The 16,309-nt window shown below is 37.2% G+C and overlaps 3 protein-coding genes across 9 annotated transcripts in view; 1 reads left to right on the top strand and 2 right to left on the bottom strand.

The window, feature by feature from the left end:
• The window catches only part of LOC106719507 (dynein axonemal heavy chain 2), a 31,747-nt gene extending 23,763 nt beyond the window's left edge, over positions 1 to 7,984 (bottom strand). Inside the window, exons 1-14 of the mRNA XM_045678674.1 lie at positions 7,909 to 7,984; positions 7,251 to 7,679; positions 6,867 to 7,148; positions 6,174 to 6,768; positions 5,862 to 6,066; positions 5,533 to 5,670; positions 5,262 to 5,408; positions 4,662 to 4,784; positions 4,373 to 4,467; positions 4,228 to 4,303; positions 4,023 to 4,148; positions 817 to 915; positions 508 to 747; positions 289 to 403 (exon numbers count right to left, since the gene is read on the bottom strand). Coding sequence (XP_045534630.1) covers positions 289 to 403; positions 508 to 747; positions 817 to 915; positions 4,023 to 4,148; positions 4,228 to 4,303; positions 4,373 to 4,467; positions 4,662 to 4,784; positions 5,262 to 5,408; positions 5,533 to 5,670; positions 5,862 to 6,066; positions 6,174 to 6,768; positions 6,867 to 7,148; positions 7,251 to 7,679; positions 7,909 to 7,984 — 2,746 coding nt within the window. The remainder of the gene's footprint in view (positions 1 to 288; positions 404 to 507; positions 748 to 816; positions 916 to 4,022; positions 4,149 to 4,227; positions 4,304 to 4,372; positions 4,468 to 4,661; positions 4,785 to 5,261; positions 5,409 to 5,532; positions 5,671 to 5,861; positions 6,067 to 6,173; positions 6,769 to 6,866; positions 7,149 to 7,250; positions 7,680 to 7,908) is intronic.
• Positions 7,985 to 10,219: 2,235 nt separating this feature from the next.
• LOC106719413 (RDS/peripherin-like protein xRDS35) lies at positions 10,220 to 13,274 on the top strand. Its single transcript, XM_014513751.2, has 10 exons — positions 10,220 to 10,272; positions 10,371 to 10,566; positions 10,867 to 11,076; positions 11,261 to 11,353; positions 11,434 to 11,534; positions 11,609 to 11,708; positions 12,002 to 12,148; positions 12,418 to 12,546; positions 12,771 to 12,856; positions 13,191 to 13,274. The coding sequence occupies exons 2-9, from the start codon at positions 10,405 to 10,407 to the stop codon at positions 12,852 to 12,854; spliced, it is 1,026 nt and encodes a 341-aa protein (XP_014369237.2). The 5' UTR covers positions 10,220 to 10,272; positions 10,371 to 10,404; the 3' UTR covers positions 12,855 to 12,856; positions 13,191 to 13,274.
• Positions 13,275 to 13,695: 421 nt separating this feature from the next.
• The window catches only part of LOC106719414 (nesprin-1), a 133,427-nt gene continuing 130,813 nt past the window's right edge, over positions 13,696 to 16,309 (bottom strand). For all 7 annotated transcript variants that reach the window (XM_045678643.1, XM_045678647.1, XM_045678642.1 and 4 more), the window contains 4 exons: positions 15,925 to 16,138; positions 15,621 to 15,762; positions 14,639 to 14,697; positions 13,696 to 14,330 (listed from right to left, as the gene is read on the bottom strand). In XM_045678643.1, coding sequence (XP_045534599.1) covers positions 14,102 to 14,330; positions 14,639 to 14,697; positions 15,621 to 15,762; positions 15,925 to 16,138 — 644 coding nt within the window. In that variant the 3' untranslated portion in view covers positions 13,696 to 14,101. The remainder of the gene's footprint in view (positions 14,331 to 14,638; positions 14,698 to 15,620; positions 15,763 to 15,924; positions 16,139 to 16,309) is intronic.

Here is a 16,309-nt window from a genome sequence, read left to right as displayed (position 1 = left end):
TGATTTAAAATAAATTTTAAAAACGTAAATTCAACTGAGGAGGACAGTCCGGAAAGGAGATAAAGCCTACAGTACCACTCAAGGCAGTTAAATAAGTATACAAAATTAATGTTTATCTTTTGCGAGGTCCACTGTTTCCCCCAATTAAAGCAACCCCTTTAACGTTGCAAGGAGTATCGGTGGCATAAATCTTTGTCCAACCTTGGTACTATAGAACCAACTTTAATTTAGTCTTAAGTCTAAAAATAAAATAAAAAACAATAATAGATTGGATGAAATTAATTTTACCATCCCCATGTACGCATTTATACATGTTCTGCATTGTCGCCTTAATTGATAGACGAAGAGCATCTTCTAAAATGCGGTCGAATCTTCTCACATATTTTACCCACTGGTCGGCCATCTGGTAGTAGGATAAGAATAACATTCAATGAAGTAACAAAAGAAAATAGTTAATTCGACGTCAAAGGATTTTTATTTTAATACTAAATAAAGTTTGGCATTTACTTGTGTTATCTGTGCTTCAAATCCTTCATACACAATAACAAGGTAAATTATAATCTCTTTATACATTTCTAATATTTTTGCCGCCGCTTCTGCTTCCATTGCTCGAACATATGCTCGAAGGTCCTTAATGTCAAACACGTTGTAAATATCGAATTCCATGAACGGGGTATCACATATTTTTTCCATAATTTTAACCAAATTCACGTTGCAGTTCTTGTATGTTGTTAGAAAATCTTGCAACTGTAATAAGCCAACGATTGGAAAAAGTTTAAAGAAGTCGTTATCAAACGTAATTTAATTAATCCTGACCTCTCCAATTTGAGTTACACAGTCAGCGATATATTCATCAGACATCGTAGACGTCCAAGTTAATTTAGAAATTCCTGGTTGTACTTTTCTCTCACATGCCTGAAAAAAAGTTTTACTTTCGTCAAATATGAAAACCGTAATAACCTTCGAATGAAAATTAGATTTGTAAATGCCAGATAGATACCAATCATTAAACCCTTAACAGAATTAATCAAAATGAAAAATTACTTAATAGAAGCTTAACTGATTGAGCAGTTAATATTAAGGAACCTAACTGAGTAGGTTCCTTAATATTGAGCAATTTCTTACAAATTGGCAACACTTTTGTATTTAAAAACAGAAAATCAGAATGTCAGCAACACATTGACATTGACATTTGGCAGATAAAACAGCTATTTTCTGTCTTGCGTCTGTCACGTGTCACTGTCGTTGTTAATTGGTTTTTAAAATAAAATACCTGAATAAATAGAAAATGATAAAAATATTAATCATTAATATCCATTCTTATACATTGTTATCGTTATAACACAAGTAACAATACGTTAAATGTCAAAAATGCAAACTGGAAATGTGACTGAACAATTTGGCGGGATTAGGAAAATGAATTTAGCAGATCCCGAACTAGAATTAATAGATCCTACACCAGATGTACACAGCTTGTTTTTACACTTTGATAAGCTATTTTTTTGGACAAAATTAGCGAGAAGAGTTGCGGTGCGATGGAGCAAAAGAATGTACTCCTGTGCTGGTACCTGCTCGTAAGTGTGTATTTATTTAAGTTTTTTTTTTTTAATAACATAGCTGGCAAAAGAGTAAGCGTCCACTTGCTTTATAACTGCCTTTATAATTGATTGTAGATAAGGGAACATACAGATACGGGATATGCTTGTGTAAAACTGAGTGTATTAACTTTGAAAATCACATAAAATATATAACTGAGTTTGGAATTAAATGTTCAGAAAAGGTAGATTTTCTGAGCATGTTTTAAGCTTCAAAAGCTGTCTTGTAGAAGCCTAAAACATTAGCCTATGATTTTTTTAATTGATGTAGGAATTTTAAATTAATTTCAGATATGAATGCCGAAGCCGTTTCTGTGATATTGCACTTAGCGAACCATTGCTTAAACTGCGACCTAGAAAAGATCTTATTGAAACGCTCCTACATGAGATGATCCATGCATTCCTCTTTGTTACCTGCAAGGATCAGGATCGAGATGGACATGGACCTAATTTTAAAGAACATATGTATAGGATTAATAAATTAGCTGGAGTTAACATAACTATATATCATGATTTTCATGATGAGGTAACAATCATTGAATCACAACTTAAAAATTAATGTAAAATTTTTCCAAAAGAAAATATAAAAAAAATAAACAATCAAATTAACTTTACAGTTTGTAAACTAAATACATGTGATTTCCAGGTGAAGTTATACCAAACACATTGGTGGCGTTGCAACGGGCCGTGTCAGAAACAGAAGCCATATTTCGGTGTTGTACGTCGCTCAGCAAACAGAGCACCCGGTCCAACTGACTATTGGTGGAGTAGACATCAAAAAAAATGCGGCGGTACATTCGTTAAAATTAAAGAACCAGAAAAAACTAAATCAACAAAAGCAAAAGAAACAAAACAAAACAAACCCAAAGAAAATATTACAAAGTACATAAATAATAATAAAGATTTATCAAATAAAAATACACTAACAAAACCCTCTGAGGGTATAAAAAATAATAACAAAAAAACTATTATAGTTGCTGGTAATATTGATACATCTGTTTCCCAAGTTGATAAGAAACTACCTACAAACAAAGTTAGAAATTCAATAGATAGTAGAAAAAGTATCCAATCCAATGATGTTGTAGAGACTGTAAGAAATGTATGGACAAATAAACAACTGCCTGTTATTAAAAATAACAACATAGATTCCAATGATAGAAAAATTAATTCCAACACCAAAGCTATTGTTGATTCAAATAAGCAGAAATCTAGAGATTCTATGATAAATTCCCCTCCAAATAAAATAAGAAAAATAGATGATTATTTCAAGAATGTAGTAACAACAGTACTAAAAGATATTTATGGCGAAGATTTTAAAATTTCACAATCAGAAAAAGATAAAAAATTGATTGCATCTAAAATCAAATTAGTAGATTGTCCGATATGCAATATTCAAATAAAAGAAGATGAAATAAATAGACATTTAGATGAATGTTTAAATAAAGGTATTATAGAAAAAATAACTAAAAGCAATACAAAAACAGAACCAACAACATCTAGCAGTAAAGAGAATAAAATAAATGTACAAATTAATAATATAAAAACTGAACCCATAGACAAAAATAACGAAACCCCATCTTCAAGCGATAACTGTTACATAGTTAAAAAACCAGTTAAAATTGAACCAGGTTGTAGTAATGATATCGATTCAGAACTAAAACACAATTGTCCATGTTGTGGTAAGACTATTGAAAAATCTGTTGCAGAACATTTAGACGAATGTCTTTCATTCTTTGATAATAATACTACAATACCTGAAGAAAGTGCTTCTACTAGTTTTATAATGGAAACAATAGTTATTGATGATGATGATGATGATATAATGGATGAAACACAAACATTTAATGCAACAGGGACCAAATCCCCTTGTCCGTGCTGTCTAAAGATGATTGAACAAAATAATATGAACGATCATTTAGATATTTGTTTATCTTCGTAATAAAAGAAATCTATGTTTGTGTTAATAATTGAATTAATTAGAAACTGTTGTAACGAAAAAGACTGATTGTTATTTGATTTATAAAAGTGATATTATATCTTACTTTAATTAAAGTTGAAAATTTTAATTATTTATTCCCAAATATTTTGTTATTTTTTTAGAAAGAAAAACAATATTATTTACGTAAAACTGACGAAGTAAGGATTCTAAGATTAAAATTAATTAATTAACAAATAATTTATTAATTAATAAATTTTTCAATATTCAATAAAATAAATTCTAATTTAATTCATCCAGGTTAGGTTGGTGACAGGCAGGTGATCGGTCTTAAAAATTAAACCAAGACATTAAAATTACTAATAATAAAATAAAATAATAAAATCAATTAAATCCTCGTGCGCCGACCCCTCGTGTAGAAATTAATACTTTGAGTAATTATTAATTGATTGATTAATGAATTGTTTAATATTCTAAAACAAAATACTTACAGTTATGAGTGGTTTGAAGAGAAGCCTCTCAGGCTCGGACAGTGAGTCCAATATCTTGTTGTAACCCTTCACAACGGCCAGTACGTTCTCATACACGTACAATAATGTCTTGCTCTTCATATACACCTTGATTAAGATACAATATTTATTAGCTGAAATAACTGTGTTTAAACCAATATAAATGTTAATTATTTTTATATTGTACCTGAAAAGCGTGCAGTGGTATATCCAAGCCCATGTTCTCCCAATGCGAAGCTTCCTTACACAGTTCTAGTATATTTCTGAAATATTAACTTATTTAATATGATAATATATGAAGAAATTACATAAGTTTAAATGAATATACCAACACGTCCATATTGCATTCCATTAAGCCTGCGTTCTCAGAGCTCTTCCGCATCAAAGTTCTATTCAGACCGGCGCTACATCTCTCGTCAAGGTTGTGCTGAGACAAAAACGCTACAGTAAAACCGTCTAATACTACAAATTTATAACTCAATATCGTAAGACCATTTTTCTACCGAGCGACTAGGAAGTATTATTATTACTAATGAGCGTTTAGCCCGTAATCGCTTTGGTCTAAAGTCTAAGCTATTACCGCCTGAACACACTATACAAATATGAAAGGCTGTAACACACCGTCCAAGATATCCATAGCTCGCGTATATTGACATCGATGGCGCTGACGAGCCGGTTGACGTGCATGATTACGTCCTCAGAGCTACTGCATTTCATCATCCACACGGATGCATCACGCATTACCTGAAAATATCTTACTAATATTATAAATGCGAACATTTAGATGAATGGATGGATGTTTGTTCAAAGGTATCTCAAGAACGTTTGCGTGGATCTTGATGAAATTTGGCATAGAGGTAAAGCATAGTGTGAAAGAACACATAGGATCTTTGACCTCGGAAATAGTTACGGTTCACGTGGAACACGTTTATTTTGTTTTTACATAATCTTATAAAAGCGACACACGATCGTGAGAAATGGTGTGAAGGGGAAGATACTATGTTCAGCGGTGAATCAGTAAGGGCTGACATGACGATGATGATGAATCTTGTAAAATTTATAGTCACTACGATTTAAGTGTACAAAAGTGATCTTTCAAAGCGAATCGGGAACACTGACCGTTAACTTATAATCCACTTATTAAATTTGTAGATTTGAGTCTATGTCTAGTGGCTTCTAAGGCAAGATTTACTTTTGTGCATAACTAAAATTTTAACGTACATTTTTCAAATAAATCAACCGATTCTTCCTCATCTTGAGGACGACAGCTCTGCCGGCGTACGGCGGCAAGTCAGAGGGATACTGGCCACGAGTGGACACCATGTCCTTCTTGGTTTCTTGCACCGCGTCGCTGAACATTGCCCACACCTGAACATTAAGGTAGACAATTAACGCAAAATCTTTGGCAACATTAATAAAAAAAAGGAATGTAAATATGTGTTTAAAAGGGCAACTGTTAGCAGCTAGTCGTTTAGCGGAAAAGATCTCTTACGTCAGAAGTCTTCCTTTTGAAAATGCGCTTCAAGTTTTGCCTCCTGGAGTAGTTGTGTAGCGAGTAGAGGGCCACGACCGCCTCCTCTACATGGTTGACGCCTTCGAACACTGACTCCACCAGGTTCTCTATTATAATCTGTCAATAATTTAACAGTCATAAATAATCATTCGCCGTGTTATAGCTAATTACAAAACGTCAGATTTCAGTTATTGAATGCAGAGCTATTTTTCCAACATGGTTTGATTTCGGATCATCCAATCCTTACTACATGAAATATGACATAGTCGTTCCACGACACTTACCACTAACCGTAAGTCAACACTTACCTCAATATCTTTTATCGTCGACCTGAACTGCAGTATGTCGTCGTACCACGACGGTGCCTGCACATCGAGGATGGTGTGCGCGACTTTCCGCACATGACCAAGCGCGACGTTGAACTTCTTCTCTATCTGGTCACATTTCGCCTCGAACTGATCGCCGTTGGCCCCCGCAAATATCGGCTTATTTATTTGCTCTATCTCATCGATCCTAAAAAATAATTAATTTCATAAAGCGAATAGGTAGATAAACGAAAATTTAAAGGTACTTAAGAATGGACGATGAAAAAATTATTTCAAGAGTAAATCGTTTCTTACCTTCCAAAAATAATCATACAGTTACAAACATCTAACATATCAAAGCATCTCTGAATGAATGAGTCAATATAATTAAAAATAGATCCCGAGTCTAATTCCCAGCTGCCGGGCTTCTCTGCTGTATGCGCCTCCACCATCACGTCGTAGATCTCACGATACTTCTTACAGCAGTCTATACACTTGCTGAACTCACCGAGTGCCTTCTTCGTCTGACCATCGAAGAGATCGTCTAATTGAATGTAGTTCTTGCATAGAATTATAATCTGGTTGCTAAGTGCCTTGAAAAGATTTGTGATGCGAGCTTCAGAATTGTAGTAAGGAGACTCCATCCAAATGAACCTAAATAGGTTTATAATTTGTGGGATATGTTTCGAGATTTTATCCGGATCGACGACACACTCGAGTACGGCGCACGGCTGTTTGATGACTTGTAAAAATTCTATATTCGAAGTCGCCTCTTTAATCTTTTGTACGATTTCTTCGCACAGCGCTTGGAATTGATGTATAAAAGTGGAATGTGTAGTTACAAGGATCTTGGTGATGTGTTTTACAGCTGGATTTTGCAGTTGGTATAGCAGAGCATTCAAGTTTTCATCTGAAAGACAACATGACAAACAAATTTTAGATGAATATTTCATGAATGAAATTCGTCATTTCGAGTAATTGGGACATAGTAATTCATTGAATACTTACGTCTATATACCCAAAAATCATACTCATCGCTCGGACATAGAAGCTCCTTTTGAGAGGACACGGATGCGTGGTCCTCGACGCAAGATTTTATCTGATGCGTCCAGTAGACCACCACACCTTCCAATCTCTTCACCAACTCACGGTCGGCGCTCGCCTGCTCGAAAGATAGCTGTTGACCCTCGCGCGGTATGTACAGGACAGTCAGGCCGAGCATTTTGTAATACATATCCGTCAACTTTGCGAGGAAAGTGTGAATATGAGAACAAAATTCACTCTTTACGCCTGAAATAATGTCAGTGTATTCTTCAATTAATCTGTCTTATTTCATTGAACGTAAATAAAACTATTATACCGAACATTAAACTGCAATTTACATGCACTTACTCTCTGGCCAAGTGGTAACAGCGAAGAAATAAGGAGCGAAAACCGATTCCAACACCTGTATCATATTTGATTCCACAGAATAAACGAAAGTACCAAAAATAATATCATCATGAAATGTCTCTACTTTGAAAATATAATCCGGTTGACGGATAAAATACATAAGATCATATACAGGAGTAAATGGTATATCTAGAGAGGCTTTTAATGTTTCGCCTCTAAAGTAGATACAGAGCATAATAGAGCGAGGGTCTAGGATCCACTCTTCGATCTTTTCCTTGGTCCCCTGGTTCCAGTCTTCGTCTCTAAGGTCGTAAAGAGTGGTCATTCTCATGATGAAACCTATCAGTTTATTCAGGTCCTCTTCTGGATAGACCGGCTTCACTGATTGTTCTGCTAATTCACGCTCCAGCTGAGCCAAGCGTTCTCGTTCTGCAATAAATTTTGTTAAGTTCAACTAAATAAGTTTAGCTATTTAGCCTCATCCTGTCCTTTATGACGTTGTCGTTAAATTGGAAAAGATAAAAAAAATATGTTTAATTCACAGAATCTCTGTCTAACTTGTCACATAGTAGTATTGAAATGTTCCACTTAGCATTTATAAAACCATATTTTAGTACTATTTTTCATATCTCTTACTATACAGGTCAGATTAGCTTACCTCTTTCTTCTTCAGAATCATGACTAAGATCATCGCTCCAGGCCACTTTGACCCTTTTCGGTCGTTCCTCCGCCATAATTAATTAATTAAATGATAGAACAAATGAAAGAAGTTATATTTTAATCCCTTATAACATTAATATCATATTTTCACATAGAACTGTTCGGATAACAGTGACAGGAAAAAAATATTGTTTACTCCATTTTTATTTTAATAGCAACCAGTTACATAAACGCATTTATTACAACAAACGTAATTATTAATTTAAAACAGAACAAAAATATGAACAAACGTTGATTGTTAACATCGAGGTGGTTAACTCTAGGTCAAAGAATATAATACTCTCTATAGAGAGAAGAATGACATGTTACATACTATAGTATTATAACTTTGGTCTATACGCTTATACTACTAGCGCCATAATGGTCGCCCATATGAAAAAATAAAACGCGGGAATTTTGAATATACGTTTAGTATTTTAATTTATTTATAGTTAAAAATTTATATTGGAAATTATGATTATTTTGATAATTTGGCAAATGTAAGATTTTTTTAAAGAAAGAATAATTTTAAAATGAAATAATCATTATTTCCAATATATTGTGTTAGTAAAAGTTATTAACTTAAATTAGTTAAAGGAATAATGAAATGAAACAGAGTAATTTAACATCATTTATTTAATTAAATTTAGTTCCCGATTTTTTTTAATTAAGAATCGCTTTAAAGATATAAAAATTATTGATTTTATTATGAAATCACAATTTTCATTATAATGTCTGTCACAATTAAGTAAAAAGCTGAAATCCACCATGCATGTAAGGATGGATTTTAAATTTTTAACTATATAATTTTTGTATCCATTTGATTCAAGTTCATTATTAATTATTGAAGCACTTATCTCCACACATTGAATAAATTTTTTACTGGCGTAATTTAAGCTTTCAGCATAATCTTTAAATTGTGTGAAAATGTGTATGGATTTATGGTCTGATGATAAAAACAATTCCTTACAATTATTACAATTTATATTTCGTTTTTTGACCATAAATCCACACACATATGCACAAGCCTGGGCCTCTGACGTACCACTATCAATGGTATGAACTGCTTCACCAATAATATCTTCAAATTGATCTTGATGTGGATCAAATTGCCATTCTATGTCATCTGACGTCTGTTCTATTTGGCTATCGCCGGCTATCAAAAATGCCTCTAGATTATTAATATTTCAATATTTCACTTATCAGAGTCAATATCTCAAAACTTAAACACTCGCGTTATTAGTTCAAAAATACAATGCAATATCAAAGATTTCGGAACCATACGAGAACACGTTTTGAAAAAAATTTGAAAACTTATTTTTTTAACGGTTATGATTTAAAATTGCCATTACTACATTTTTTTGCGATGTAGATATAAGATAACAAGTGATCGTATATCTTGATTTATAAATACAAATGTAAGAAATAAGATAATTAATAATAGGATTTTTTTTAAATCATGTTTTCTTATTTTTAATTATAAATACTTTATTATAATAATAAAAGGATGAAATATTTTTTTTATATGGCAAGTATAGCTTGGACTATCGCGAGCGAAAACGGCATAGATATATGCTCTATCTCGTTCATATTATGGAACCCAGTTAACACAACAACAAAATTGTCTCTGTGTGAAGTTTCTTGTTTTTCGTTCGAAGTTGGCGGACCCTGCTCTAGGTTAAATAGTTCTGTAGGATTGTTTATTCAATGCTTGGTTGCTATGTTTCGAACTCCAGTTTTGTTTACTGACTAAATGAGCATTGCTCCGTGCCTACGGATGTTGATAAATAAGCTTGTAGGGCACTTTATTTGCAACAATTGTTCATGATAATGGGTACCGATGGTGACGTAACTTCGAGATACTCAACTAATCTCTTATTATAAGTATAATAATAAGAAATCTGTAAATTCTTTACTAAGTAATACATATCCAACTAGCCTAGTATAGCAGAATAGAAGTTTAAAGATTTCCTTTTACTGTATCAAAATAGACTAAGACCTTCTTAATATCATAATTTTAAAACCTTTTCTGTGATAACGACAAAATAAATAAAACTGACAATTCTGTCATTCGGTTTAACAATAGTGTCAGTTTCCTAATGTTTTATTGATATGAATTTTGTCAATTATTGCAACAGGTGATTAACGTGTTATGTTGGTTTTAAGAACATAATTACATAGTTATACTAACGTTTATAAAAATCAGTTTTAAAATTGAAAAAAACCGTTACGAGATTAAGGATAAAACGTGTCGCTACAAAACAATTACAGCAGTTCACTGCAATTAATTTCATTGAGGCAGATCTTTCTAAATGGAATATTTGTGAATGTTACTCTAAATCCGAATGCAGTAATATTTTCTATGCAAAGTTGTAAAGTGGTTGTTATTTTATGTGAATGAGTTGTGTATGTGTGTTGTAGGAGAGGCAGCTAGCATGGGCCGGGGCGCGCTGGCATGGCTTGGGGCGCGTTCTCATTCAGTCGCGAGGGGCGCGCGCGGCTGGCGGCTGTATTGCGCGCGCTGCTCATCGTGCAGCTGGTCATCTCGCTGCTGGTCGTGCTGCTATGTTACAACGCCTCCTTCCGCGTCATGTCGCTGCTCAAGCAGGTGCATCGTGTAAGTGTATCCCCTCATATGATTCTCACATCTTGTAACTTTTAGCCATCCTGAACAGAGAACTGTAGTCTATCTTTCTTAAAGGATATTTTGTGTGTTATTTTTACTTTACTTTTATTTAATTTAATACCTTTATATAAATTTAATTACCTTCACAATTAAAGAGACAGACCCTATATCTTCCTTTCTCTTCTTTTCAACAATGTGAAAAGCTACGCCCTTGACACAATAAGGATGGTGACACAAAACGATTGATCACTAACATAAGTATAGAATAGTGTAATGTGTTTATGTCTGCAGCTAACAGTGTACTTGTTCTACGGTCTGATCGTGGTGCACGCGTACTGCATGAAGCTGCAGTATACTAGCGGGCTGCGGCTCATCTCGTGGCTGCTCAAGTGCCCGCACTGGCCGCGCGCCGCACTCGCCGCACGCACATGGCTCATTAGTGGCACTCTCGTCGCCTTCAACGGTTTGCTCGTCTACGCCGCCTGCAGAGGCACTCTCAAGGTCAACATATTATCTACCTTGATCATCGTTTATTTTGTGTATTAACGGATGGCTTCGCTTCAGAATACAATCAAGTCTATGATGTTGCTTGTCATATCCGGAAGTGTCTTATACTCGATTCACTGATGTGGTGAACAATACGTCCCAAAAATTTCTAGTCATCTGATTAATGTTGTCATTTTAGGCGCTAATGAAAGAATTATCCTCATCACTTCGCATTGGAATAGCGCAGTACCTCACGGAGCCGACCTGGAAGCATCTCATGGACACTATGCAGGTGTGATTTACGTTACACTAACGGCCACATTCTCTAAAATATTTTGAAGCTATAAGTAAATCTGTTGCGTGTGACGTCAGATAGAGTTAAGCTGCTGCGGTGTAGAGCGGCCCAACGACTGGCACGAGATACCCTGGATAAACCTCGACTTCCTCAACGAGGAGTCCCTCGTCGTTATGAAGTTAGTAACAGTTTATGTATGTACCGTCATATATAAAGGAGACCGATAGACTAGTGTTGTTGTGTTTGTGTCAGACTGGCGGGCACGGACGGCAAGATCCTGCCGCCGGTGTCGCCGTACTCGTGCTGCACGCCGCGTGTCCTCGCCGCCTGCTACCACGACCCCCTGCAGCAGGTCAACACCACTGATATAGTACTTAATTGCTCTTTTTCACATATTGATATAATTTTTGATTGTTTGATTACTGACTACTTACTTCCCTGGATTTTTATGTGATCATGTAAGATACACATGTTTTGTTTCTAATTTTAGAACGAGGGATAATTTGAGAAATCGACCAAAAGGAAGGTCATGTGATATCGCTCGGTTCAAAAAAACTTTACCCTGGATTCTAGGATATTTTTTTTCACCATCTATTCGTTCTCTATCTTGTATTGTAATCAAGGGTTAACTCTCTGCGTGTGTAGGTGGAGTGGCGCGGCGCGTGGGCGGCGGGATCTCCGCTGCCGAGCGCGTCGCTGCACACGCGAGGCTGTGCGGAGGCCATCCGGGCGCCGCTCGCACGCGCCTTGCTCGGACTGCAGGTCTTCAACGTGCTCGTGCTATTGCTACAGGTATCTAGTGCTCTGTTACATCATAGAAACCTAGATGGCGTTACTTTACTTTCGTTGCCCGTTAGAACGAAATAGTGCAAAAGAAAAAGATAAATCTAATCGAACTGTGATGAACATGACAACCTGAGAATTGGTTAATTCTATGTTGCGAATATTTTTATTTATAAGGCTGCATGGCTACTTAACATCAGGATGATTGCAGTTACTAGTTTATAATGAAGTGGTTTTTCGTCGTAAGCATATTTCTGTAGAATGGTGGTTGTTTACAGTTCATCATAGTGATTCTGGCGCAGCTGTTGCGGACGAGCGCGATAGAAGCGGTGCTGAGCGGCGACTTCGACGGCCCAGGCCGCGGCTGGCTGCTGGGCACGCTCGGACCTACCGAACGCGCTTCCCTAGTTAGTACAACCACTGAACTCTACTGTTTTTATTTATTTCTTACTAACTGTCGCCGCCGACTCCGTCTGCGAGGAACTAAAAAAAAACAACACATAACCTATGTATTCTTTCAGGCTATGTTTTACATCTATGTCAAATTTCAGCGATATCCGTTTAGCTAATGTTATTAAAGATGGATTTCGTTTTTAACTTTTAATTACGGTAATTTGATTTTTTTTAACAGATAACGAAAGCGGAGGCGTACGTTAGTGCGCGCGCAGAGATCTCGTACCGCCGCGTGCCGCGCACATACGCGCACTACAACTAGCAGTGAGAGAACTACATTATACTAAGCCTTATAGTCTTAGATTACTTGATTTTTAATGTATTCCTAAGCTAAATTGATGTACCTACACCCTTTATCAATTTAAGGGGGCGGGGCTGGCACTTGAATGGGCGGAGATAAACGCTTTAAGGGGTTCTTTACAGCATGTAGAGTGGGTAGTCTTTCATTTATATGACTCTATTTTTTTTGTAAAGTCTGGAAGAACACATAGGCTTTTTTAATTCCGCGCAGACAGAGAAACAGGCGATAGCTAGTATTTGTAAACTCGAATGTTAAAATTAATGTTTTAACTCAGTAAATGTTTGCGTGTTTTTGCAGATAATCAACGGATCAGATCGATTTATTTCAACAAGTTTGTAAATATTATTTATATAAACGGGTGATGAGGTTAAAGGTAATAAATAAAACACATATAAATCAATGCAAGGCTTTATTTCTTTTTTCCTTCGAGTTTATTGTAAACAAGTTCTTATTGCCTAATAGTTAAGTAACAATGCTGATGCGAATAGAAAAGCCGTCGTTATGATTTGTGCGGCGCCATGTTTAAATACAATGTTTATATTATAAATAATAATAATAAATATAATTTTTCACTTTATAAATAAGCGGCTGCAGATGGCGCGGGCGAGCGATCTCATTCCTTACTTTCCTATCAAATTCGTAACAAATATACAAAAACCGTGGTATTTACAGACATGCGCCCGACACCATCTCTCTCTGGAATGTCAGTCGCGTCGTACTGTCACGGACCGTCACTAACCGTCACGAACCGTCACGGACCGTCACGGATCGTCACGAACCGTCACTAACCGTCACTAATCGTCACGGACCGTCACGACCAGTCACGGACCGTCACGGACCGTCACGAACAGTCACGGACCGTCACGTACGACGCACACTTGTCGCTGACGTCACAACCGTACACTTTGTCACGGCGAGGGATACAAGGGATGGATTACAAGAGCCGTATCAAAGTTGTACTCGAAGTCCAAGAGGGTGTGGACCTGTGACGTCAGCGTTTCAAATCTAGGAATGTACATGGGAATACTACTACGTACATCTCATACTTCTGATGTTAACATGTAAAATTCTTACGGAAAATATTGCCATCTCTGTCATTCTCTATGAAGAAGACAAAGATAGCAATATTATCCTATCCGAGTGTCACATTTGAATTGTCAAGTCTTGAGTAGTTACAAAGTTATGTTGGGGGTCGCAGTTCATAGTGTTCAGAGTGGTGGGGGTCCGTCTGGATACCTGAGCACGGGGTCTAGTGCGAGTGCTGGTCCGCACGCGTGGGGGGAGTTGTGGGTTTGGGGGGCGAGGGCCGCAGCGCCCAGCAGCAGCAGCAGCAGCGCCTGGAAGGGGAGCGAAGCGCGCGCAACTCTGCACACGAAGCGCAGCCCGCGCTGCACCCGCCCCAGAGACTGCGCCTCGCTCTCCTCAGACACCGGCCCCCTACACACAGACATACACACACATTAACTATCATAAACTACATAAACATGTTAAAATCACAAATAACAAAGGGAAAGAATAGAAATAAAGCTTGCAGTTCAATAGAAGACCATAAAGTTATAGAGCATAAAGCAGAAATAAGAATCACAACAGATAAGAAATAAAAAAAAAACTGAATTCATTACAATTATTCAAAACACATTTCGAATAATAAAATAGAATTTTTTTTTTTTCATATGCTGATAAGAAAAGAATGAGGAATAAAGTGAGGTGGTTAAGTGCATTCACAGTTAAAAGGAGGTACTCACTGGGGGGTGGAGAGGGGCGGCAGGCCCAGCGACATCTGCTCCTCCTCCTCCTCCAATAGCTAAAGGAGAAAAATACGTCAAAATACGTGCAAAGCGTCTACTGTGATAACACATCGTTGCTATGACAACATAATTTTGATACACATTGATTTTAATTCAGTTAATATATTTCATGTTAATTTAATCACGATTTAGTCTAAAATTATATTGACATAGATATATTTTCGAATCTAGAAACTACATTTTTGTAGATATCTTTCGATTTTATTGATATTAAATAAATTTAATTATAACTTAATCAATAATATTGTATAATATTATCAACTAAAGTGTATATTGTGTACTGTCTACATGTCAACAATAAGCTTTTAAATCTGATACAATCGACAGTGCTCTGTGGGAAGCGGTGCTCGGCCTAATGTTACTTTGATCAAGTATTGTTTCGAGTTTGTTAGACTTTGGATACAGTAACAATTTCAAATCTGTATTGTTCGTTCAGTGTACAAGTTATAATCATTAAAATACTTTTTTTTATAATTAAACGAGAAAACTTACTTTGACATATATATTTTTTATATTCCGGAATAAGTCATAATAGTTTTTGAAAACAAAAAAAAACAAGCGCTTCGTGACATGTTTTGTACGTCATAAAATAACTACGTTCACTAAACCTATCTTGTGTGTATGAAGACTTGTGTGGGCGTGGTCTGTGTGTCTGAGGGCGTGGCCTGTGTGCCTGGGGGCGTGGTCTGTGTGTCTGAGGGCGTGGCCTGTGTATCTGGGGGCGTGGTCTGTGTGTCTGAGGGCGTGGCCTGTGTGCCTGGGGGCGTGGTCTGTGTGTCTGAGGGCGTGGCCTGTGTGCCTGGGGGCGTGGTCTGTGTGTCTGAGGGCGTGGCCTGTGTATCTGGGGGCGTGGTCTGTGTGTCTGAGGGCGTGGCCTGTGTGTCTGGGGGCGTGGTCTGTGTACATGTGGGCGTATTACCTGCGGCGCGAGGGCGGCGGCTGCGGCTGCGGCTAGCGGGGGTCCGGCTGCGGGGTGTCGGGCCAGCGCCGCGCCCAGCTTCAGCGCGTACACCGCAGACAGCTTGCGGAGAGACTGCAGACGTAGGCGCAGCTCGCCCAGTCTGACAACACATGAATACATACTGAATACATACACTTAAGTCACATGTGTTAGTTTTAAAAGCGACATTATTTTACAACCATACGGAAGCCTAAAATCAAACATTATACAGATTTGCGGTCAAATAAAATCGAAAGTTGTATGAGGATGTGTTGTACGGTACCTGCGGCAGACGTGCTGCGAGTCAGCGCCGTGCAGCAGTGCGGCGGCGTCCCGCAGCGCCTGCACGCGCGGCTCAGCTCGCGCCAGCTCGTCGCGCAGTTCACTGAAGCGGCGGAAGTCAGCGCGCAGCTCGGCCGGAGCGCGCCGCAGCCGCAGCGGCTCCCGCGACCTCACGCACGACTCCGCCTCCGACAGCTGCCCCACTAGCTCCTCCACTGTCACACAATATCACACCGTCTTATATTACTACAATGTTGCCATCCCTCTCGTTTACTTTGAAAAAAACAGAGATAGGACTAGTGGTCTAGTCTGGTCTAGTGGTCAACTGTGACGTCATTTAACATTGACACTATTACAGATACAATATTCTTTAAAATTACAATTTT

The sequence above is a fragment of the Papilio machaon genome, chromosome 7 (genome assembly GCF_912999745.1).
Source record: "Papilio machaon chromosome 7, ilPapMach1.1, whole genome shotgun sequence".
Classification (NCBI taxonomy): Eukaryota; Metazoa; Arthropoda; class Insecta; order Lepidoptera; family Papilionidae; genus Papilio; species Papilio machaon.
Note: the sequence above shows the minus strand (reverse complement) of the source record. Positions and strands in the feature narration are given on the sequence as shown.